The 22218-nt window shown below is 52.6% G+C and overlaps 10 protein-coding genes across 10 annotated transcripts; 6 read left to right on the top strand and 4 right to left on the bottom strand.

The window, feature by feature from the left end:
* Positions 1-1017: 1017 nt before the first annotated feature.
* On the bottom strand, positions 1018-1944 carry BDV59DRAFT_173197 (histone H4). Its single transcript, XM_073688848.1, has 3 exons — positions 1849-1944; positions 1517-1792; positions 1018-1459 (listed from the first exon to the last, which is right to left on the bottom strand). Exons 1-3 carry the CDS (start codon positions 1856-1858, stop codon positions 1434-1436), a joined length of 312 nt encoding a protein of 103 aa, XP_073550582.1. The 5' UTR covers positions 1859-1944; the 3' UTR covers positions 1018-1433.
* Positions 1945-2561: 617 nt separating this feature from the next.
* hhtA (histone H3) lies at positions 2562-3578 on the top strand. The gene is made up of 3 exons (XM_073688847.1): positions 2562-2712; positions 2834-2941; positions 3006-3578. The coding sequence occupies exons 1-3, from the start codon at positions 2688-2690 to the stop codon at positions 3281-3283; spliced, it is 411 nt and encodes a 136-aa protein (XP_073550581.1). The 5' UTR covers positions 2562-2687; the 3' UTR covers positions 3284-3578.
* Positions 3579-4004: 426 nt separating this feature from the next.
* On the bottom strand, positions 4005-7313 carry BDV59DRAFT_191701 (fungal specific transcription factor domain-containing protein; the record flags this gene model as incomplete). The annotated part of the gene is made up of 8 exons (XM_073691938.1): positions 4005-4284; positions 4882-5477; positions 5548-5985; positions 6052-6347; positions 6402-6856; positions 6907-6960; positions 7075-7124; positions 7185-7313. 8 exons carry the CDS (start codon positions 7311-7313, stop codon positions 4005-4007), a joined length of 2298 nt encoding a protein of 765 aa, XP_073550580.1.
* Positions 7314-7613: 300 nt separating this feature from the next.
* Positions 7614-8687, top strand: BDV59DRAFT_199802 (uncharacterized protein; the record flags this gene model as incomplete). The annotated part of the gene is made up of 1 exon (XM_073693436.1): positions 7614-8687. One exon carries the CDS (start codon positions 7614-7616, stop codon positions 8685-8687), a length of 1074 nt encoding a protein of 357 aa, XP_073550579.1.
* Positions 8688-9459: 772 nt separating this feature from the next.
* On the top strand, positions 9460-10554 carry BDV59DRAFT_211368 (uncharacterized protein; the record flags this gene model as incomplete). Its single annotated transcript, XM_073695786.1, has 3 exons — positions 9460-9484; positions 9620-9772; positions 9899-10554. 3 exons carry the CDS (start codon positions 9460-9462, stop codon positions 10552-10554), a joined length of 834 nt encoding a protein of 277 aa, XP_073550578.1.
* A 1068-nt stretch (positions 10555-11622) lies between these two features.
* Positions 11623-14294, top strand: BDV59DRAFT_144576 (MFS transporter). Its single transcript, XM_073687243.1, has 4 exons — positions 11623-12287; positions 12342-12596; positions 12647-12960; positions 13022-14294. The coding sequence occupies exons 1-4, from the start codon at positions 11918-11920 to the stop codon at positions 13931-13933; spliced, it is 1851 nt and encodes a 616-aa protein (XP_073550577.1). The 5' UTR covers positions 11623-11917; the 3' UTR covers positions 13934-14294.
* Positions 14295-14431: 137 nt separating this feature from the next.
* On the top strand, positions 14432-15859 carry BDV59DRAFT_173188 (Mpv17/PMP22 family protein). Its single transcript, XM_073688846.1, has 2 exons — positions 14432-15235; positions 15305-15859. Exons 1-2 carry the CDS (start codon positions 14688-14690, stop codon positions 15711-15713), a joined length of 957 nt encoding a protein of 318 aa, XP_073550576.1. The 5' UTR covers positions 14432-14687; the 3' UTR covers positions 15714-15859.
* A 117-nt stretch (positions 15860-15976) lies between these two features.
* On the top strand, positions 15977-18121 carry BDV59DRAFT_144569 (exonuclease V). The gene is made up of 2 exons (XM_073687242.1): positions 15977-16381; positions 16494-18121. Exons 1-2 carry the CDS (start codon positions 16024-16026, stop codon positions 18002-18004), a joined length of 1869 nt encoding a protein of 622 aa, XP_073550575.1. The 5' UTR covers positions 15977-16023; the 3' UTR covers positions 18005-18121.
* A 44-nt stretch (positions 18122-18165) lies between these two features.
* On the bottom strand, positions 18166-19639 carry BDV59DRAFT_199798 (heme-dependent oxidative N-demethylase family protein; the record flags this gene model as incomplete). Its single annotated transcript, XM_073693435.1, has 5 exons — positions 18166-18931; positions 18998-19121; positions 19171-19223; positions 19276-19378; positions 19438-19639. 5 exons carry the CDS (start codon positions 19637-19639, stop codon positions 18166-18168), a joined length of 1248 nt encoding a protein of 415 aa, XP_073550574.1.
* Positions 19640-20073: 434 nt separating this feature from the next.
* On the bottom strand, positions 20074-22135 carry BDV59DRAFT_144553 (dolichyl-P-Man:Man(6)GlcNAc(2)-PP-dolichol alpha-1,2-mannosyltransferase). The gene is made up of 4 exons (XM_073687241.1): positions 22052-22135; positions 21307-21979; positions 20463-21257; positions 20074-20404 (listed from the first exon to the last, which is right to left on the bottom strand). Exons 1-4 carry the CDS (start codon positions 22096-22098, stop codon positions 20159-20161), a joined length of 1761 nt encoding a protein of 586 aa, XP_073550573.1. The 5' UTR covers positions 22099-22135; the 3' UTR covers positions 20074-20158.
* Between the last annotated feature and the right edge of the window lie 83 nt (positions 22136-22218).

Here is a 22218-nt window from a genome sequence, read left to right as displayed (position 1 = left end):
TGTTCGGTAGCTGACGTCGAGCATGTGCAGCCGATAGATACCTCATCTGTGACTTGCTCGAGCAGTGGTTTATTTCCGGCATGGTATGTCTTTTGACGATGGTTCTGTCAATCTGAAATGCGACTCCAGTTGGTTTACTTGTCTGCGACGTGAACCGCACTGTTGGCAAAGCTGGTTGCTCTCCTCACTAGGTTTTTGGATTCTTGCTTGGCGGGTCCAACCCTCGGTACTCTCGATTCAGTCACTTTGAGGTACGGCAATGTCAGGCTATTCATTGGTATCGTCATTTTGCAGTTTGTTTGCTTGATCGTCATTGGACTCGTCAGAATGGTCGGTGGGTAAAGTGGTCGGTAGTATGATGATATACCTTGCTGTCGTCGGGTTGCGAACTTGCTATCCATACGACCAAGGCTAGTCCCAATCTGGTTGTTTTATGCCTTAGGTATCGAGGGGTTCACTTTTGCTGACATAAGTTGAACCCCCTCTCGGGTTCCCGTCCAGCCCACCTCGATTGCGGTCTTAGCATTCACATTAAACCGTTGATCCTGGCTTTTGATGGCGGATATGCTGTATTATTCTGGTTCCTGTGGGTTCTGGATGTACTAATATATGTGCACAGCTATTTTTGCGTGATTTTGGCATGTGTGCCGTGCATTATGTAGTTCTTTATAGATTAGTGGCCACTTGTAGTAGTGCATATATATATCAGTATCACCATACCCGTAAACACATCATATGTTACTGCACATACATCAAAGTACCCAGCCTAGACACAAGGATGTGATAGGTGCAACCAGCAGGATTATAATTAGAATCACAAATACCCCAAAGATAGGGTTCTGGGATGCTAAGATAAACTACAACATGTACACAACGCCAACGAGGGTGGACGGTATAGAACCACACGATCTACAAACCATGCGAACACACTAGATACGAACTATCACAGGGGACCATGGAGTACATTGATAGGCCATACTGCCGTGGACGAATGTAGGACACCGCGATTACCAAATAGTGGACAGCTGATAATATGGGACTACCCAACCGACGCGTAGCGCGCTACACCGAAGATAAACAAAACACGAGAAAACCAGTCTGTTCCTTTCAAGCGTTCGTATTTCATACCGATCGCGGATTGAGACACGCGATCCTTTCTAGGCATGGCACCAGCCGGAAGCATAAAGGCCGCTATGATACAGAAATTCCAAGCACGAACACTAGCAGACCCGTAGTGGACGCGTAATAGTAAAATAAAGTACGATAAAAAGCAAACCCAGACCCATGACTTGTAAAAGATCAATAACACCCCAACGTCCCAGTCATACCGTGAACCAACCCGAAAAGACAACCCGTCGCGTCACTGCTGCGGAAGGACAATCGACGCGCCGACCGCGCAGGATGGCCAAAAGAAAAACACGAAAAGAAAACGCTTAACCACCGAAACCGTAGAGGGTACCTAAGAGGGAAATGTTAGACGCGGGTAACAGAGAAGACAAGACCCGGAGATACTCACGTCCTTGACGCTTCAGGGCGTAGACGACATCCAGAGAGGTGACGGTCTTGCGCTTGGCGTGCTCAGTGTAGGTGACAGCGTCACGGATGACACCCTCAAGGAAGGTCTTCAGAACACCACGGGTCTCCTCGTAGATCATGGCAGAGATACGCTTGACACCACCACGGCGAGCGAGACGACGGATGGCGGGCTTGGTGATACCCTGGATGTTGTCACGCAAGATCTTACGGTGACGCTTGGCGCCACCCTTGCCCAGACCCTTTCCACCTTTTCCGCCTGTATGAAGACGCGTCAGAGGATGATCGAGATGGATAGAGGGGAGATCAACTTACGTCCAGTCATGTTGACGGTTGTGTAAATTAGAAGATAGAAGGTTTGTTAAGGTTGAGATGGGAGGAGAGTGGAGGTGATAGAGATTTAGTGGATGACAGATGGGAGAGGAAGAGGAAGAGGGTATCCATGGGACGGGGGATATTTGTATAGGGGAGTGAAGAGCGCGGGGAGGACACTGGAATCACACGCTAAGACCGTGATCGACCAATCAGCGGGCAGGATCCGCCGGGCGGGCATGATCAGTCGGCAACGTGACCGAGACGTGGTGATTCCGCCAGAGAATGGTTGATCCTGTCGGCAGGGACATCCACCACGGGGATCAGAGTTGCTGGAAGATCAGAGATACTCGGATCAGATGCCAGAACACATCTGACCCTTCATTCTGATCGCCCAAAGTCGGGTGTGGTTGGGATCAAGGGGAGGCAGGGCGATATGCTAGAAGCGTGATCCTGCGCGGTGATTGGCGGATGCGGGCAGGCATTCTCGCTTAGCGGAGGGCGTCCGGATTGGGCCTAGCGTTCCCGTGCCAGGGCCGCACCTGCCTTTGATTCCGCAGCAAAATCAGACCCGCGAAATCACGGCTTACGGTGTGCTGCTTTCCGAACGGTTTTTCTGATCAAAGCGAAAGGGGCGCTAAGACCACCCAACCGCTGCCAGCACCACCAGATCACCTCCCGCCCTCTCGCTTACTACAAATACCGCCCCCCACCCACCTCCTCCATCCTTCTTACATCTCCTCATCCATCCCCCTCCCATCTCTATCTCCATCGACTTTCCATCCACAACCATCATTTTTCATCTCCCAGTCGATCAAATCCATCAAATCTAATCCTCTACAATGGCTAGAACCAAGCAGACTGCCCGTAAGTCTTCACCTCGCTGCCCTCCCTCTTGGTGGGGTGACCTGACCTTCGCGTCACGGTCGCGTCAGCCATCGGACATCGCGTCTCTTCTGTCTTCCATCTACTAACACATTGTCTATAGGTAAGTCCACTGGTGGCAAGGCCCCCCGTAAGCAGCTCGCCTCCAAGGCTGCCCGTAAGGCTGCCCCCTCCACCGGAGGTGTCAAGAAGCCTCACCGTTACAAGCCTGGTAAGTTGTCTATTTCCGAGTGGCAAATCACCCGCATGATCATCAGACTAACCCCCACTTCAAGGTACCGTCGCTCTGCGTGAGATCCGTCGCTACCAGAAGTCCACTGAGCTTCTGATCCGCAAGCTGCCCTTCCAGCGTCTCGTCCGTGAGATTGCTCAGGATTTCAAGTCCGACCTCCGCTTCCAGTCCTCCGCCATTGGTGCTCTTCAGGAGTCCGTCGAGGCCTACCTCGTCTCCCTGTTCGAAGACACCAACCTGTGCGCCATCCACGCCAAGCGTGTCACTATCCAGTCCAAGGACATCCAGCTTGCCCGCCGCCTCCGCGGTGAGCGCTCTTAAGCCTTTTCTCTCATGAGTTTTGTTCTTTTCCACTGGTCGGGCGATTACGGGGTTTCTTTGTTTTAATGACTGGCGATAAATGATGGGTTTCAATATCACTGGGTTCTCGGATATGGGTTTCAGTTGTTATTTCTTGCTGCACACTAAATAGTAGGCTGCACAGTCGCGGCCGAATGGTCATCATTGATGCATCCGAATGTACATTACGCAGCCTTTCTTCAAGTGGTTTCCTTTAGGAAGCGCCACCGGATGGCATAGACGCGAAATGCAGTCTTTCTGAGAATCGACCTGTCCCTTTCATTTACGTATACCAAGTGGTTTGATTCGTAGTGTAAAACGTACGCGACACGATGTCGTCTCTTGGTGGGGTGGCCACATCACTGGGTGCGATCGCTACAATCCGGATGCGACGTTGACTACTATTGTATGACGTATACTCCAAACCATCTCTAGCGGCTTGAAAGAATCAGAGTCAGCCCCCCAAGTTTCCTTGTAGCTTCGAGTTTCAACTCGGTGACATAATATCCAAGTTGAGCTCTGTAAATGGTAATAGGCTGAGGCTACTTACTCGTTGACGTCGTGATCGGTGGACGGTGGCAAACGGGGAGTCATCGAACATACTCCGTACCTACATACCCCTTCAGGCAGCAATACAAACCAAAATAGTCGCTCATATAGATCCCCTATTTTCATACGCGCTTCACATGCGTGAGGCTTCCTCTCAAGCGAAGCTCCCTTCTCCGTGAAGTCTCCTTCCGCAAGGGAAGTCATCCGACTCAGCACATGGCAGACGAGAAACGCCAACAACGAAAGAAATGGAGGGAAGAATACAGAAAGCGGCAGAAGATGCTTCATAACCCGAAGGCTGTTCAATGGGGCTCACATAATCTGGATTTTCCGCGCCAATGGAGGCATTCTTGAGCTCCAAAGCTACATACGTGAGTCGACCCGAGAGGGTCATTCGGACTGGACTTGGACTGAAGCGTGTTGAAGTGCCTATCCTAGACAACCAGTGAGTTTTTTTTTTATTTATTTCTTTTTTTGGCGGCAGGGGGATATTATGGCTACCTCCAGACAATTTCCCATTGTGCTTAGCATTTAGAAGTGGCGTGGAATCACCACGCAATACAATTGCTAGAATCATTAATCCCCTTCGTCCACCACCTAATTATCCCGCAATAAGGCCCCTACATCGCCAGACTGTAACTTGAGGGATATTAAGCCAATCGCTAGCCCGGATATCTTCACAACGATAACAACGGTAGCCCTATAGCTTCCCAAAAAGCTTCCCAAAGGCCCTCAGCTATTCTTTGTGCGTCCTTAGCCTCGAACTGTACGAGCTCTTGGTACTTGACGATCTGCAGAGCGGTGTTAAGGCCTGTACGCGCCGCTTTAGAGGGGCACAGCGCGGTGTGTTTATGCGCCGTATAGCGTCGTGAGTTTTCAGAGTGCCATTGACATATTACGTGTCAGCGATAGAGGATAAACCCTCTTGCAAGATCAAAGATAGTGAGAATTACTATATTAGGTCATGCTGGATATGTCCCAGAGTCTCATCCTATGATGTAATTGCTGGAGCTTGGAGCAAATCGAGTGACAACATATTCGATAATGGTAAAGACGAGACAGGAGAGAATTCGTTCCTTAACCAAGTGTCATCATCGAAGTAGACATCGGTGTCGGGATTAGTGAAAAGACTACTAATCGTGTCTCTTGATTCCCGGCTTGTCTTTGCTTCGACGTAACGAGCTGCAACATCATATAGTGGCTTGAAAATACGCAGCTGCCTATTACAGCTGGCATAGCGCGGCGATTGTGCCAGAGACTGTAGACCGTCAACCACCCCCTTCAAGCGGCCCAGGTCCGACGCGTCAGCAGTACCAACAACATTGCAAACCAGGATTGTGAGAGGAATAAATGGCGCTAGGAGGAGAATCTCGTTGACCCATTCGTGAAGACCAGTCGGCCATTTCGCCGCATCTGAAAGTATGGCAATGCTGGCTTCGCTCTCTTCAAGAGCTATTCGTGCAGCGGTGATGCATCGCGTACATGGTATTATACTCGAAGGACTCTCTGTTGGCATTCCTCGATATATGGACGCCAAGGTTGAGTATCCTATAGCTCTGTTGGCGTGTATCATGAACCGTGAAAGATTTAGATCTAGCACATGGCTGCTCCACAGGTCTGGCCGATTCTGAGAAGAGTGGTCGGTCAGAGTGTCCACGGACTGATTCCGTAAGCTTTCTGGTCGTTCAGATACTTACATAGTATCCGGTTCTCGCGGCTATCATCCGCTCCAACTCAGAAGCCAGTGCACTGGTACGGGACACGCGAACGGAGCCCGGTTGTGTCAACGCAGTCGGGCTATACAGGCTATCGTATAAGCGGCCGTAGAGGCTAGCGAAATCGATCCAGTCAGGTAGCCGGTTATATGCTAGGGAAGTCATTTTGCGGTCCAAAGTGAGTCGTGGGATGGTGATATCCTGGTCTCTAATAGTCGATGGCCTGCCGAGCCGTAAAGCCACAGCTTTCTCCAGGGCGTACACAGCCCAGAAAAGACACATCTTTCGCTGCACTGCGTTTTCTTGTTCCGTTACCATGGCGTGACTGCTATGCAACCCCAAGGCCAGGCACATAAGTGACGCTCTTGTAATAAACGTCCAGGCAGTGGACACTTTTCCCCGGTGCAGGCAATAAAGAGACTGTATGTTGGAAATCGCAAATTAATACTGTGGGGAATGCATTGCTACGAAGATGGAAAAACGCACCGCCCCGTACAAGGCACAGATAGAGTCAATATTGGTATCGATGTGAAAGGAAAGGCTCGATAGAATTATCTCGAGGCTCTCTCTGCACGTTGCAGCTTGCGCATCGTAGTCCTGTCTGATGGTCTCGTCATCGGCACCAATCGAGCACTGGGTGAATAGCGAGTAAAGAACGTAGTGGACTATGATCAGCTCCATATCGCTGATTGGACCGGGTGTGCAGGCTCTGATCACGTACTGAGTGAAGTCTCCCAGGGATCCAAACTCGAACGGCCAGTAAATCTCGCTCGGCGAGCTCTCTGCAGGATGATTATCAGAACGAGTGCAATAAGGCCTGGAAAAGAGAGACGCACCCTGAGTGATCCTGAGGCATGCCATGATTTTATCCATGGACGGGATAGGCAAATCCTTGAGACTAAGACCAGAAGGCACCGCCTTCAGAAACGAACGTGACACTTCCAGCATCTCATTTGACTGATTTTGGTCATTGACTGTGCCCCGCAAAGTATTCAACGCCGAAGTAATGTCGTCGATGGCCCTGAAGTATGGATCATTCATCACAGCGGTTTCAAGAGCTCTTGCTGCGCAAATGACATGTGCAAACAATGCGGACTCGATTCCTTCCGCTGGAGCTGGAGCTTTGGGGGATGTCCGAAGACTGCCAGATTGGAGCGATGGATATGACGGTGCTCGTAATCTGGTTGGGCCCTTAAGGCTACTATCACCATTATGGCGCTCATCTCTAAGTTTTCCTATGATTCGGTAGAGTTCCTCAATCCTGTTCGAAATATGCTCAAGTCTCCTTTCACTGATGGTCTATTAATGATTAGATGGATGTACTTGGGGAGTTTAACTCACTATACGCTCGAGATCAGGACCCGTTGCCGCTTTTCTTTGGCTTGGTGAGCCAGTCTAAATGTACACTGCGCCTTCGCCTTGGTACAATGTGAGCACGGATTAACGCGATTACACTTGGTCTATTAAGCCAGCTCAAAAGTTAGTCGACCGACCTCGGATACACCTCACAGGGGAAGTAAATAAAAGGATCGCACCTTCCGTTGACGGCAACGATCACACTGTGGAGCATGTCAGCATCCAAATTCACATATGATGCGACTAAGGAAATGTTCGCATACTGCCACTCTCTCCTTCACCACAACCTCATGCCCGTCTACCCCATTCCACTGGGGATCCAGGCCGCCTTCTCCCCCTGCCGCTTGGCCAGTAGGTCCGTAATCGGTGCCTCCAGGTCTGAATGACATCATCACAACGGTATCTAGAGACGCTCTCAATGCGATTTGGGCAGGGCAAATTGTAGGCCGAATGGTGGAACTGTCCAAAGGTGTAAGTCCGGACTTTCGGGAAGCCCTCCCCGACGAGATTGCCAAAGGACAGATTTGTAGGTTCGATGAAATTTCGAGCCATAGTCGGACACTCGGGGCGCCAAGAGTGCGCACTCCGAAACCATGGAGACACCCTCGAGGACCTTATATACTTCTTAATTCTTGCCTCATGTTCGGTTGGTCACGATTGTTATCCTTGCATATCCCAGCAAATGCTCCACCATGAAGTATCGCGGCGTTGTCTACGATGTTGGCCTCAATTTTAATGGCACTGGATTTTCCGTCGAGCCATTCAATCCTGCTCTAGTCAGATACGACATGAAAACTATCGCCGACGGGTTGCATGCCAATGCCGTCCGGATTGAAGGAGAGGAGATAAGTCGGCTGGAGATTGCCGCACGGTCAGCGCACTCGATGGGACTAAAGGTGTTTTTCAATCCGTGGAAGATGAATGCAACCATGGAGGAGACCCGCGCATACTTTGAAGAGGCGGCAAAATCTGCAGAAAGATTACGCAATGAAGGCATTGATTTGGTCTTTATCGCCGGCTGCGAATACACCATCTTCAGCAAAGGTGTTTTCCCCGGAGATTCTTTCAACGACCGTGTAATGTTTCTCGGCCCGCTGTTTCCCAGCGGCCACATGATCGAGGATATTCCTCAGGCTCTGCGTGACAAGTCTGTGGAGCTGAATAAGGCGTTGCGGTCTTTCGTAGGGGTGATTCGTTCCCAGTTCGGAGGACAGATCACATATTCGGCCGGCTCCTGGGAAGTCGTGGACTGGGATATATTTGACCTCGTTGGTATAGACTATTATCGCCGAGGAGAGAGTGCGGAGAAGTATGTCTCGTGTCTCGACCGGTATAGGATTGGAAAGCCTCTCGCTGTTTTAGAAGTTGGTTGCTGCGCCTACGAGGGAGCAGCAGAGCGAGGAGACGGCGGGTTCGTACTCTTGAAAGGCACGAATCCAGACGGCACTGGCGTCTTCGAGAACGATATTCTCCCGATTCGGAGTGAGAAGGAACAGGCCGATTATGTCGGGACGCAGCTTGAGCTTCTCAACAATGCAGGGGTTGATGCGGCCTTCATATATCTGTTTTCGTTCCCTTGCATGCCGGCAGGAAAAGGGGCGAGGGACCTGGACATGATGTCTTTCTCACTGGTGAAGACCTTTCCTGAGAAGGACTCAAGATCTAAGGATATGCCTCCATGGGTACCGAAGGAGTCTTTCCATCGCGTCGCTGATGTCTTTCGTTCTATGGAGCAGGAAGAGCAAAGTTCCGCAGTGACCCAGTGAAATGCGGCTTTAGGCAAGGCCATGCTTAGGAATTAGTATCGCATAATATCAGAGCAGTTGTGACTTAGAACAGACTGTGGATCCATAGGTAACTGGCGAGGACAAAACAATACGCCATGGTATATGAAAAGTCTAGGAATATCCAAGCGCCCTTGCCGTAGACGTGATGATATTCACACGTCACCTAGAGCTTATACACTCATTTCGTAAGGCAACAAGCTCCTATATCCAGTGCAAAACGCTGTTATACGACACTACGTGGAAGTCTGGTTGCGGTCGGCGTTCGGAGTGGCCACATCCTGAAGCACAGAGTCTGCTCCCCAGCAAATTACGTTGGTTGATCCCGGCCAGGTCCTATTTAAGGGCCCTTCTGAACAACGCTCAAGCGGGAAGGAGAGGGGAAAAAAAAAAAAAAAAAGAGAGAGAGAGAGAGAGAGAGAGAGAGAGAGAGAGAGAGAGAGAGAAGATGAAGAAGTAGAATTGCATTCAATGTAGGTAGGCAAAGATTTTGCCGTTTTGTATAGTCTCGTCGATGGATTGCTGTTGAAGAAGCTTAAAACCCCGCAGCCTGGCAGCCTTCACCGAGCCACGGAACAGAATAGGTACGACCAGGTAGATATAGGGACGAAAGGCAGAGATATCGATGATGGCAGGACGACGAAGTTATTACCTATGTTGCCTGGGAATTAGGTCGATAAGGAAGTATATATATACAGCCATAGAGCAACGATCGTCTTCCATGCTCAAGATTGCGTCTTTCCGGACTTCCCAAATGGCCTCAGGAATAGCATACCGCTGTAGGAGATGGAGAAACTCCGGTCTGAAACTACGCCCCTCAGTCGCTGAAATGACATTATACAGAGCACCCCCTAGCCGAGACAAAGACAACCCGGCGAGCCCAGGCTTACTGCATCAGCTTCCAATTGAGATAGTCCATGAAGTATTTTCTAACCTTGACATGACCAGCCTGGGGATGGTGCGCCGCGTCAACACTGCAACAAGAAGCCTAGTGGAATCACACCCTGCGTGGACTCTCTTAAGGGAACATGCGTCGGATGCACTCCGTATCATGGATGCTACAAAGTGTACGCACTACTTCCCCATACGCTGGATATATAATGAGCTTTGCTATCCACGATGCCGGACATGCGGAGACTTTGGTCCCTTTCTTTATCTCCCGACAACCACTCGCTGTTGCTACGAATGCGCAGTCGCTCGACGGGAGTGCCGAGTAATCGCCGCACATGAGGTTAAGTGGCAAATTGGGCTGTCTTGGGAGCAACTCCGGACTATCCCGACCATCTATCCTGTTGCCGAGGGATTGACTGGAAAGGAGATGGTTGTTGACCTTATCCAGGTGGAAGCTCTGGGCGCAAAGATACATGGAGGGATAGGAAAAATGAAGGAAAGTTTCCTGGCACGCATGGAAGCGCATCGTGCCAACGTGAATGCTGCGGGGTGTATTGGAACGCTACCGCGCATTCAAGATCTTGCCATACGTGAAGACGACCGGTACTATACGGGTATTCTGGGGATGACCTCGTTTCCTTACTGGAACCGCCAGGAGGCCACTCTAGAACCGGGAGCATACTGTCGAGCCTGCACTGACCAACACGAGGAGATGGTACCGTTACTCCACTGTAAAGATCTATGTTGTGCGGACGCAAGACGCTCATACCATCGAGCGTTCTTGGAGGCAGACTTGCCGGAACACTTTCTTCACTGCAAGGCGGTACAGGCAGATTGCAATTTTCAAGAGAGGAGATATCCGGAAATGCCTACGTCTTTTTATCGCGCGCGCGGTCCCGATTTTTACGTGTGGGTGGATGACAACGGACGGATAAGGAAGAAGACGGTGCAACCATGATTGATGTGTAATTTGCTATGATGTAGGCACGAAGAGAGTATCAATAATCGCAGTGGCTTCTATGCAGTATCTTAGCAACAAGCGAAGAGTTTACTCGGCTTGTGGGCCATCGGAAACCCCGAGAAATGATGACCCATCACAATGATCGATCCGATGAGTCAACATTTGGTTAGTGGCTTGTATAAAATTCCATTATCAATGTAATCTCCGCGCCCGCATCGATGTTGTTCGGAGTGATTACTGATCAGACCCCCGAGGCTTAGGGAGACTCCATACATCGATACGACTAATCAGGAACATTGATATATTTGGAACGCGGCAGGACCATCCGTGGTCCATGGATGATGAATCATCAGACGGTATTACCTGCAGAGATTGAATTATGCGTTGACGGCGATAAGCACGCCGAAGACGAACGTGGCGCCGTGCCGAGTCACCCGAACGTTATGCAGGAATGCGTGCATAACGATGTCTGGCGAAGATGAATTGGCCGCTTGACCCTTTCGACGTTGGAAATCCGAAGAAAAGAACGAGAAAGAAGACTCTAGAATAGTCACCTGAAAGCCATTGGATGCTTTTCGACTATCGTTCCAGAGAGTCAGGTCAGGGGAGTCTACTCCTCCCGCATACGCAGCTGTGTGCAGACTGTGCGCCTGGATTGATAATGGATAATTAAATCAACCCTTGCCCCACCTGTCCACGCATTCTGAATCACATCGCAGACAATTCTCTACGCTAGACTAAAAAGCCACGAGGCTCCCGGCATGGCGATGGGCAGCCCGATCCACTTCGGCCCTCGAGGGCGAGTCGAGCCACCGGATTAATGGTCCTCTCCTGTGCATAGGCCCGGAATAATGCCCAGATCTCGGCTCGTTGACCGTTTCTAGTTCGCGGAGTGGATTCGGGACCCTCGTTCCCTGTTACTTTAGCGCTTCGAGCCGAGGTTTCTGGCGCTGCAGAGATGAAATCAGAATGAAGAAAAAATTTCCTAACCAGATAGTAGCCGTGTATATATAGGACCTCTGGTTGAGTACATCATCGTGAATCTTGTGTTCTTTTTCCGTCATAATCGAAATATACCTTATAATCCTAATTATTATTTTTCAACATTCCTTTCCAAAATCAAACTTTCCCGAACCGCAGTCTGATCTGCCCTGCTAAACGTTAATCCCCACGCTGGTGACATAGTACTACGCATCCGGCGCATCGCTCAACGACTACGAACAACGTTGCCTCGTCGACAACGTTCCTGACCGTGATAATCTGAGGAGGGTAGAAACTCTTCCGAATCTCAATCCGCGTATATCTGGATATATACCCTCCCGGATACCGATTCGCCTTATCTACACCTCTCTCCGTGAACATGGCGAACGAGAAGGACACTGATCCTTCGAAGATCGAGGCTCCCGCCAGCCGGAAGATCCCATACTGGCGTCTGGTCTTTGACCAAACCGTTCTGACCCAAGAGATCATCGACTATCCTTATCCTGGATCTGGTACGGACGAGGATCCGTATGTCGTGACTTGGATCCCAGACGACCCCCGCAACCCTATGCTCTTCCGTCCCCTCAAGAAATGGTTTATCACCTTGGTCATGGCCATCGCGACTCTGGCCGTCGCTCTCGTCTCATCAGCATACACCGGCGGTGTCGCCGAAATCGAAGAACAGTTCCATATTGGCAGCGAAGTGGCTACTCTTGGTGTATCCCTCTTCGTCCTTGGTTTTGCCATCGGTATGTCTCGCCCATTGACTCCTGTCCGACGGCTTCCCCATTAACCAAACATAGGCCCCCTCCTCTGGGCTCCCCTCAGTGAAATGTTCGGTCGTCAGGCCGTCTTCTTTGTCACCTACCTCGCCCTCACAGCATTCAACTGCGGTAGTGCTGGCGCCCAGAACATCTGGACTCTAATCATTCTTCGCTTCTTCGCCGGCTCTTTCGGCGCTTCCCCCCTGACCAACGCTGGCGGTGTCATCGCAGACATGTTCCAGGCAAAGGAGCGCGGTGTTGCAATGAGTCTGTTCGCAGCCGCTCCCTTCTTGGGTAAGTTATAATGCGCTGGTATACCGAGTCCAAGACTGACAATTGGGTAGGGCCCGTGCTTGGCCCCATTTGCGGTGGATTCCTGGGTATGAATGCCGGCTGGAGATGGGTTATGGGATTTCTGGGTGCCTTCGCGGGTTTCGTTTGGATCCTGGCATCTTTGACTGTTCCTGAAACATATGCTCCAGTGCTCCTCCGCCGCCGCGCCGAGAAGTTGTCCGAGATCAGCGGTAAGGTATACCAGAGCCGGTTGGAAATCGACCGGGGCAAGACGACCCTGAAGGAATCCTTCAGCATCGCTCTGTCGCGTCCCTGGATCCTGCTCTTCCGGGAGCCTATTGTCTTCCTGCTCTCCCTCTATATGGTAAGACTTGTTCCCTGTTGCTCCGTTGAAGTACACCGGCTGACAGGATGCGTGCGCCCAGGCTATCGTCTACGGCACTCTTTACATGCTGTTTGCTGCCTATCCGATTGTCTTCCAGGGCGTCCGTGGCTGGAACCAAGGCATTGGTGCCCTCCCCTTCCTGGGAATCATGATCGGCATGCTTGCTGCCGTGATTTACAGTATCGTCGATAACAAGCGCTACGTCAGGACCGAGGCGGAACATGGGGGCTTTGCGCCCCCGGAAGCCCGCCTGCCACCGTGCTTGATCGCCTCTGTTACCATCCCCGTGGGGCTCTTCTGGTTCGCCTGGACCAACTACCCGTCTATCCACTGGATGGCGTGTATCGCCGCCGGTGCTCCCTTCGGGTTTGGCATGGTCTTGGTGTTCCTGAGTATCATGAGTTATCTGATTGACGCCTACACGATCTTTGCTGCGTCCGTCCTGGCGGCCAACAGTGTCCTCCGGTCGATCTTCGGTGCCGTGTTCCCGCTCTTCACGACCTACATGTACGAAGGCCTCGGCATCCACTGGGCCTCGTCGATCCCGGCATTCCTGGCTCTGGCCTGCGTGCCGTTCCCGTTCCTCTTCTACAAGTACGGCCCGGCGGTGCGCAAGCGCTGCAAGTATGCCGCCCAGTCCGACGCCTTTATGCGGAAGATGCTCCAGCAGCTGAAGCAGCAGGCGCCGGAGCCGGAGCCGGAGAGCGAGCAGCCCGAAGACGAGGCTGCGGAGGGCTATGACCGGACGGAAGCTCCGGCGCCCGTTGAGGACGAGTCGGAGGAGAGCGAGGCCGACTCGAGAGTCGCCGAGCTCCCCAAGGTGCGCAAGAGTCACAGCAAGGCGTCGACGGTGCGCTCTACCCGGAGTGTCGCCTCGCAGGCTCCGTCGCTCTACGAAGGCAACCCTTACGACATTGACCGGGTCAACACCCGCGATTCTTTCAAACACTAAGCGGCGTTGGTCGATGATTGTCATTGGACCGGCTGTTTGCTAATGGTAGGGTGGATCGACACACGCTGCGCGATATATACGACTTCCTGGATAATATTTAGTGTTTAAATATTGCGTTCGATTCCGCCTGTTGATCTGCATTATGTGCCGATGAGAGACGGATAACGGGCGAAAAGTTCTGATTTGGTTTTATTGACGGTTTTGCATCGAGGCTGTTGTGGCCTGTGGTTGCGTATCTGCTCACTGCATATTGATATCCCCAGCGCATTGGTTTTGGTTTGTCTTTTCTGATGATTACTCTGCATGATGATGTGGCGTTGGGATATAGTAATACCATAGACATGAATAGAGGAATTATTATACACTCCTTATATACTCCTGCGTATACTTATAGATGTCGGACATGCGGACCAACTTCCGATCGGAAAGATGCGGCCGACCTCGGCAACGAAACCCCAGGTTGTGCCGGCCTTCTCTGCGGAATTACCTTCTCCATGCGAGGATTATGACTCTGCTTGTTGGATTTTTCCTAATCTTTTCCTAGTTATTTTTTTTTTATTGCCTGGCCTGATTCACTCCTTTAGTTTCTCTTCCCTTTGATAGAATAGACCCGTGCGATCTAGAGCGTCGATATTACTGTCGCTTTTGTTTTTTGCCTCCCTGGCAACAGCGAGAATCGGATCCATTTTTTGTTGCATTCAATATACCCAACAGCATATGCGGACGATCGTTTGACTCCTCCTGATCCGTTACGATGAGACACACACTATTCACACAGTTTTCTCGGCGAACGACAACATCCTCCCGATCCTCTTTGCCCCCGCGCATACGACCACGCAGAAATCAGTCCTCGGGGACGTCGAATCCAGAACCCGTTCCTGAAGCGAAGAACCCTCCCCAGAACGCCCAGCTGAATCCTCAGCACCAACCGTCTTCCACTACGCCGAGCACGCCTGCCCCAACCGCCACCTCGTCGAGCGCCCCCGCTGTGCGATCCAAGTCCTTACGCCAGGTGATCCTTGACGGTCCGATTGGGAGGGTGGGACGGTCGTATGCGCGCATCCAGGAGAGAAGGCCGTATGCGACGCAGCTGTGGAGTACCGTGGTGGTATACCTGTGTGGTGATCTGAGCGCGCAGTTGTTATTTCCGCCGGAGAGCAAAGACTCGGCTAAGCGCGAGGACTCGCCGTCCGAGTCTGCGCAGGACAATGAGGGCACGGTCAGCGAGGGGGGTTATGACCCGTTCAGGACCATGCGACACTTGGTCGTCGGAGCGGGATCGAGCATCCCATCCTATAACTGGTAAGCGAATGAATGCCCCACGCCATCTGGCACGGAATGACAGGATCCTCGGCTGACGCATCCGGATAGGTTCATGTTCCTCCATAACCACTTCAACTTCCCTTCCAAGTTCCTCTCCATCCTTACCAAGGTCGTCGTGCAGCAGTCCGTCTTTACGCCCGTGTTCAACACCTACTTCTTCAGCGTCCATTCGTTGTTGTCCGGCGCGTCCCTGGAGGAAACATGGGAACGTCTGAAGAAGGCCCTGCCTGTCAGTATCACCAACAGCGCTAAGCTGTGGCCCGCTGTCACCGCGTTTAGCTTCATGTACATCCCCGCGCAGTTCCGGAACATCTTCTCCGGATGTATCGCGGTGGGCTGGCAGACATACCTCAGCTGGCTGAACCAGAAGGCGGCGCGGGAAGTCGAGGCCGCAGAGCAGGCGGACGCAGGGTCTTCGCCGATTGCGCTCACGCCGTCGGTGACGGCGAAGGCTTAATGATATCCTTCCTTTTGTGACCAACCCGTTTTGTACATACCCGGAGGCTCGTGGGATGGTTCCTGCGCTGGATTAGACTTGGCATGTGGTTTAGAGCGTGATTTTATCCCGGTTAGACAGATATAGATTTCCTACACGAATCGATAGAAAACGGACATGGTCAGGAAGATGAGTAATGCTGGCTCTGTAAGTAGATCCAGCCCAACTCGGTATCTTGCGGGGCGCCACGCGATTACCTCAATGACCTCCATCAAGTCCTTCCCCCAACCTCAACCCGGCACGACATGATCCCCTTCACGCCACTGCAGGCATGTCCTGCTCACCATCTCCCCAGAATTTAATGTCGGACAACAACAGCGACTACGGATCCGATTTTACCCCCGATGAAGAAGAATTAATCAACGAGCTCCTGGCCAAAGCCGTCGCCGAACACGCGACCACCGCAGCGAGAACCACCACCCCAACGCCCACCACTCCGGAGCCTCTCTCTCAGGGAGCAGCCGCTGCACCTGTTGGTGACATAGAAGACTATGGGGCCTTTTCACCGAGTCCCCGCACGCCTAAGGTCCGTGGGCGGCAGATGCCGCCATGGCAGCTGTCGACGCCTCACCTCGACGGCGCTACGCGACGCGCAGACCAGACATTGGGGGTCGAGGGTACCACGCCTGGTAAGGCTCTCTGTTTTCCTTCTGATTTTCGGGTATCATACCCGATATAGAACCAGCACGAGTACGGCGGGTGGTTAGTGTCAACGCGCTGACCTGACAACGAAGCGTTTAGTTGAGCATCCTGCTTCCACCGAGGGCCGAGAACGGGAGCGCGAGAGAGACATCGCGCGCGAACGAGGATGGACTACGGACGGGACGGCTTCTGCGGATATGCGATCGCCGATTGAGCGGTTTCGAAAACCCCCGAACAAGGCCTTCTCCGTCACCGACTTGGTCTCCCCCGCCTGGTGCGAGTTGCAGTATTGGTACACGTTGACCAAACACGGGAGGAAACGGAGGACGCCGGCTATGAAGGCAGGGAGCACCATACATAAGACGTTGGAAGATGAGGTCCACACGACCGTCCCGATCGAGATCACTACGAAGGAGGATGCGCTGGCGCTGAGGCTGTGGAATGTCATCCAGGGGCTACGCACGCTGAGAGAGTTTGGGATCACCCGGGAACTCGAAGTCTGGGGTCTCGTCGACGGAGAGCTCGTCAATGGGGTTATCGACCAACTCTCGTACGAGTGTCCTGACGCTGAGCTCGAGGCGTCTGCGGCGTCATTCTATGCCGACGTCGAAGCCTCGAGGGCTGTGATGCCTGAGTACCAGATGTCGCTCACGGACTACTTACTCTCTCCTTCCCAAGGCGGGAAGCGACTTTCGGACTTATCCTGGAAGGACGAAAATCACGATCGCTTGGATGACTCCGGCCGTGAAAGCCACAGCAGCCAGTCGCTCTCGGAGGCTTTCGATGTGCAACGGGTCTACCTGACAGACGTCAAGACCAGGGCCAGCAATTCGGCGCCCACGGTGAAGAGCACCTCCTTTCGTCCCACACTGCTTCAGCTCCAGATGTATTACCATATGCTCAATCGTATGGTCACGAGCGATGATGTCTCTGTCGCAATGCTCGCCGCGCGCTACGGCCTGGATCCGGACCGTGCCTTTACAGACGCGTTTATAGCGGAAGTGGGCGGCCTGAACGACCAGTTTGTCGATGCGCTGTCGAATACAGACTTCGACTCTGACTTCATCCCTGGCCCGGAGGATGCTATCGCTCGACAGCCTTCTCATACACCGCCGAGGAGCGTCGATGATGGTCCTTCCAGCAGTCAGGACTCGACTAGCGTACTTCTCTCACATAATAATCTATCCAGCCTTTGGAAGCTCATGAAATATCAGCTTAGGCTTACGTTCAGCCCTCCTATGTCTTCAGAGGTTTCGGTTGCCCCCTCCATTCCCTCTGAATTTCAACCTCATGTCCTCGAGCCGTACCAGACTGTTATTTCGCCCCTGTTGACAGCTCGTTACCTTTCATCCGAGCCTACGGCAGACCTTCGGCCGCGGGTCCTAGGCAGTCGGTCATTCCTGTTCGACCCCACGGCGATGACGTCCTATCTGTCCGACCAAATGGAGTGGTGGCGTGGACAGCGGGACCCCCGCGGGGTAGAGGTCATGGAGGCGTGGAAATGCCGCATATGCGAGTTTCGAGAGGAGTGTTCATGGCGTCAAGAAAAGGAGTGGATCTACGCAAGGCGGAAGAGGAGTCGGAGGTCCCCATCCTTGGTAGACGTTTAGAGCTTTTGCATACACCCATGGCTGTCCCATAATTCGAACAGTGATCGGTATATCCGCACGGAATGATACCCATTGGAATGTCGCCCTTAGAGAATAAATGTACGAGATGCAATCAATTGCGTGACGATCTTCAATTCATAAACCGGTGCACAATGAATATCCTAGAGAGGATAACTCCGAACTTCATTCTCCTTCTCCAAATCCAACCCAGCAGTCACTTGATCCCCATGTTTGCGGTCCAAGTACTCCAAAAGTACCTCTTCATACTTCTCCCTCCCCTTGTACCTCGACACATCACCGTCCCAACTACGGATAGCCGACGCAAGTCGCCCCGGGACATACGGTTCCTTGGCGATCTCCGTGATGGGTTCGAAGTACGTCCGGATGGTGAACACCACCGCGCCGGACCGCGGCAGCCGGCGAAGCGACTGACGCTCCGACCGGAAGAAATGATGCTCGATGGCCTTGTTCTTGACCGCCGTGTTCCACGACACCTCCGGTGAGTCCTCCGCCCCGATACTACTCGACCACGGAAGACTGTCATCCACCTGGATGAAGTAGTTGTTGCGGAGCACCGGGTCCTCCGGCCGAATCCGCCGGAAGAAGTTCATCATGCCCTTCTCCAGCTTCTCCTTGTACCCCGGCACGTCGCCCGATGTGTGGATGTCCGACAGCCGCATGCCGAACTTGTCCTCGAGGCGCCAGAACCCGGCGAGCAGGATGGCCCCCGCCAGCAGGTAGTATTCGCCGTCGGGCTTCTCGAACATGAGGGCGAGATCGTCCTGGACGAGGCGGGCGGAGGTGATCATCGGATCTTCGGGCAGCGGCCGTTGCACGATGTTGAAGGATTCGCCCGTGACGAGGTTGTCGAGCCCGACGGCGGTTTTGCGGAACATGCTAGGATAGCGCTCGGGGAGATATGAGGCGCTTGGTGGGCGAGACGTTAGCGGGAGAAAGGATGGTTGGGGGGCGGGGTGGGTTGTGCGGACGTACAGCTCCTCGAGGAGCTCGATGGCTCCGTCCATGGCCTCCGGGGCGGTCTTGCAGCATTTGGCGCCGCGCTCGGTGATGCGACGGGCCTTGTCGGCGTGGTATCGCAGGTAGTGGTTGTCGAGTTCTGTGGTTGTGAGATCGCTGTCTGTTGTTATGGGTGGATGGGGAGGTACCAATCCACTCGTCCCATTTCATACTGCGCAGGCCCATCGTGATGAAGTACTTGCTATTGCTTCCTTAGTTTATGTCTGCGCAAACGAATGGCCCGGGTCATTTACGGTCCGTATCTGAATGGCCGGTAGGGGATGGGCTTCGTCGCATGCACATCCCAGTCTGGATAGGGCGATGCCCGCGGCCTTTGGAAGTCAGAGGGCACCCATTCTGCAGGCTGTCAGTGGGTAATCTGGAATTAGAAGACGTGGAGAGCAGGTGAAGTGTACCTCCGAAATCCCTACTACGCTTCTCGGACTTTGACTGCGATTTCTTCTCGAGATCTGGAGTTGACGGCCGCGAGACGTCCACCTTCCACCGCCGGTAGAGGGATGTAAGAAGCCATGTACAGACCGCCAGTACGAAACAGACTGGGGTGAGATCTTTGATGTGGACATTCATAGCATCAGGGGTGATTTCGAGGAGTGGCATCCTGTCTTGAAGGAGGGGGTTACTGGCCTATGAGGGTCACAGCTGGGCTAAGGGTTCTTTTATAATATCAATATTCAATATCGCATCTTGGGATATGCGCGAACGGATCCAAGACGAAAGCATACTTCAAGCGCGGGCTCGGATCTTATACACTTGTCGTCCCTTAGTTGCGTAGAGAGCCATACGTATGGACACATCCTATGGACTGCACGTCGCGTTAACCAGAATACCAGCACACACACTCATCAGGTTGCCGTATCTGTTAGTCAGATGCGATCGACAAACGGCCTCAGACGCCTCAGTGCGGAGGTCCTCGCGGGGTCACGATGCTTATCTCTTGGGTGCTTAGATAGGGTGTTACAGCTGATGCGGACGGGAGGATCTTTTTGCTACATCCGGTAAAGTCCAGCTGCGCGGGTTTAGAGGGCAGTGACGTAGCTGGTCGTTCACAACGGCTCCCATAGCAGTCTACCTAGGTAGCATACATAATTCTAATTCTGCTGGTAAGGCATGTGCCCGTCAGTCCTTCTTCCGCTGGAGTAGACAGTATTCGCCCCAGTGACGGCGGAAGCGGCCAGGAACGAACGGGAGGTCTGGGATCCAGATCAGGCGGCCAAGAAGGCTTGTCTTCGAGGCGTCGAGGAAGCTCTCGCACGACAGCGGTTCCCATCGCGTCTCATCGTGTATATAGTCTGGTTCGAGCTCGGTGACTGGGCGTCCCGGGAACGACGAGTCGACCAGGAAAGAACACTGGGCAATGTCGATCTGCATGGGAGGATGGAGTCAGATCAGTGGGAAACAGATGCGAGAAGCATGGACTTACGTATTTCCCTGGATCTTCCTGATTGCGATCATTCATGCCGGTCGGGATCTGCGAGGTCCCTTCGAAGAGACTGCGGTAGTCCGCAGCGTCCGGGAACTCGCCAGGAAGCAGTCCTCGAAACTCACTCCGGATGAACTTCGCGCGCATGCCATCAGGGAGGAAGAACGATGACGGGAAGCGATACCACTCTTTACCAAAACATACGGACTCGCCCGTCTGCCCGATGCCCGGGTGCTGTAGTGGCTCGAAGACCTTGAGAGGAGCCCTGTACGCGGTGATCATACCGACGGTTCGGAGTAGGCCAGCGTTGATGGCGACGAGGACTAGAGACATCACGGCCATGAGCTTGAGCTTTGCTGGTAGACGTCCGACCAGCTCCTTCGGGTTGGTAGAGCCGATATACGACAAGACCATGTGGAAGGAAATGGATGCATTGAGGATGAGGAAAGGGTACGCAGGGTACATGAACCTTTCTTCCTTGTGCTGCTGCAGAGTGAAAATCGACAGCCACATGTAGAACGGGGTGATCAGAGTCACTGTGCGGAAAAGGGTCTCCTTGGTGGTCGCATGTGGGCGGAAGACGGCCTGAAGAAGCAGAAAAGGCCCCGACAAGAGCGCAAAGACAAACCAAACGTTGAAGTTCAGTAGAAGGTTCTTAAAATAGAACGTCCAGGCTTCTGTTCCGAAGATTTCGGGTCCTCTTCCTTCCCCGCCAAAGATGTTGTAGGCCACGATGTTCCACGGCACTATGGCGAATTTTCGAAGGAAAGCGTAGTCAATGATAATCTCGCTGGCCTGACATCAGTTAGAAAGGATATTCTGGGTGTGTGAACATGGAGTATACCAGAATCGCAAGGCATCTCAGGATACCACCCCCGATTGCGACCATTATCTTTCGCAAAGAACCGGCAATGAAGCCGATTACCATTTCTTCGAGTAGAAGGGGGACGATTAGCGCTCCGGCAAATGGCCAGCCAACAATGGCACCGAGTCCAAACCACATGATCCCTTGGGCCACTTTTTGCCCTCCTCTCCAGTCCAGGAAAGCCGTGAGACCCAGCATGGACATGTACATAGTAAAGCTAGAAGGGAGAAAAGCAGCAGATGAATGGAACATGCCCGGGCTAAAAGCGGCAATCATGAGAAACAGAAGACCGATCCTGGGGCTCAGAGTTCGACAAATGGCGGAGTAGAGTCTCGTCTGACATGATGCGCAGAAGATAGCCAGGAAGAGCCGGATGGCGTAAAACTCCGACGATTTCGTCTTGAAGAAAAAAGACCCTATTTTCCCGACAGTAGCGTGAATGGAGACGTAGAGCCAACTTCGGATGGAGTAAACTGGCGAGTACTCCCAGGTCTGTAGACCGTACCCATGATCAAGGTAGTGCGTGGGCTCCCAGAAATTAAATACTTCGTCGCAATCCTGAATCGGGGACAAAAAGGCTGCAATTCCGCAGGATACGAGGCATATATATAACGTGATGTTCAATGGAATATAGAAGGTCGGAGGTGCACGACTGCATTAATGTTGTGTTAGCTCCGGTGTACACGGCAAAGTTATCAGAGTGATGAGTGGACAGTATGTATACCGTGATTTCGTCCGTGAAGACGGCCTCCCTGTTGTAGTAGAAGACATCTCACTTTGCCTTGTGGCCGGGGCGATTGGGGATGATTTCGGAGGAGATCATATTTGTTGGGGAAAACGTTCGATGGATGAAGCTCTCTCCATCGGACCACGTTATCGATAAGCTTATCC

Source organism: Aspergillus ambiguus, assembly GCF_047715705.1.
Source record: "Aspergillus ambiguus strain CBS 117.58 unplaced genomic scaffold BDV59scaffold_6, whole genome shotgun sequence".
In the NCBI taxonomy this organism is placed as follows: domain Eukaryota; kingdom Fungi; phylum Ascomycota; class Eurotiomycetes; order Eurotiales; family Aspergillaceae; genus Aspergillus; species Aspergillus ambiguus.
This window is presented reverse-complemented; position numbering and strand designations above follow the sequence as displayed.

Excerpts from the sequence above, each read along its gene's own strand:
- BDV59DRAFT_144569 (XM_073687242.1), top strand. The coding sequence starts at position 16,024 with ATGTCCTGCTCACCATCTCCCCAGAATTTAATGTCGGACAACAACAGC. Across the intron at positions 16,382-16,493 it reads GGTCGAGGGTACCACGCCTG|TTGAGCATCCTGCTTCCACC; the intron begins GTAAGGCTCTCT and ends CGAAGCGTTTAG.
- BDV59DRAFT_144553 (XM_073687241.1), bottom strand. The coding sequence starts at position 22,098 with ATGTCTTCTACTACAACAGGGAGGCCGTCTTCACGGACGAAATCACG. Across the intron at positions 21,980-22,051 it reads TCTTCACGGACGAAATCACG|TCGTGCACCTCCGACCTTCT; the intron begins GTATACATACTG and ends ACATTAATGCAG. Across the intron at positions 20,405-20,462 it reads AGGAAGATCCAGGGAAATAC|ATCGACATTGCCCAGTGTTC; the intron begins GTAAGTCCATGC and ends CCTCCCATGCAG.
- BDV59DRAFT_144576 (XM_073687243.1), top strand. The coding sequence starts at position 11,918 with ATGGCGAACGAGAAGGACACTGATCCTTCGAAGATCGAGGCTCCCGCC. Across the intron at positions 12,288-12,341 it reads CGTCCTTGGTTTTGCCATCG|GCCCCCTCCTCTGGGCTCCC; the intron begins GTATGTCTCGCC and ends AACCAAACATAG. Across the intron at positions 12,597-12,646 it reads CGCAGCCGCTCCCTTCTTGG|GGCCCGTGCTTGGCCCCATT; the intron begins GTAAGTTATAAT and ends ACAATTGGGTAG.
- BDV59DRAFT_173197 (XM_073688848.1), bottom strand. Across the intron at positions 1,460-1,516 it reads CGCCCTGAAGCGTCAAGGAC|GTACCCTCTACGGTTTCGGT; the intron begins GTGAGTATCTCC and ends TTTCCCTCTTAG.
- hhtA (XM_073688847.1), top strand. The coding sequence starts at position 2,688 with ATGGCTAGAACCAAGCAGACTGCCC. Across the intron at positions 2,713-2,833 it reads TAGAACCAAGCAGACTGCCC|GTAAGTCCACTGGTGGCAAG; the intron begins GTAAGTCTTCAC and ends CATTGTCTATAG. Across the intron at positions 2,942-3,005 it reads GCCTCACCGTTACAAGCCTG|GTACCGTCGCTCTGCGTGAG; the intron begins GTAAGTTGTCTA and ends CCCCACTTCAAG.
- BDV59DRAFT_173188 (XM_073688846.1), top strand. The coding sequence starts at position 14,688 with ATGAGACACACACTATTCACACAGTTTTCTCGGCGAACGACAACATCC. Across the intron at positions 15,236-15,304 it reads AGCATCCCATCCTATAACTG|GTTCATGTTCCTCCATAACC; the intron begins GTAAGCGAATGA and ends GCATCCGGATAG.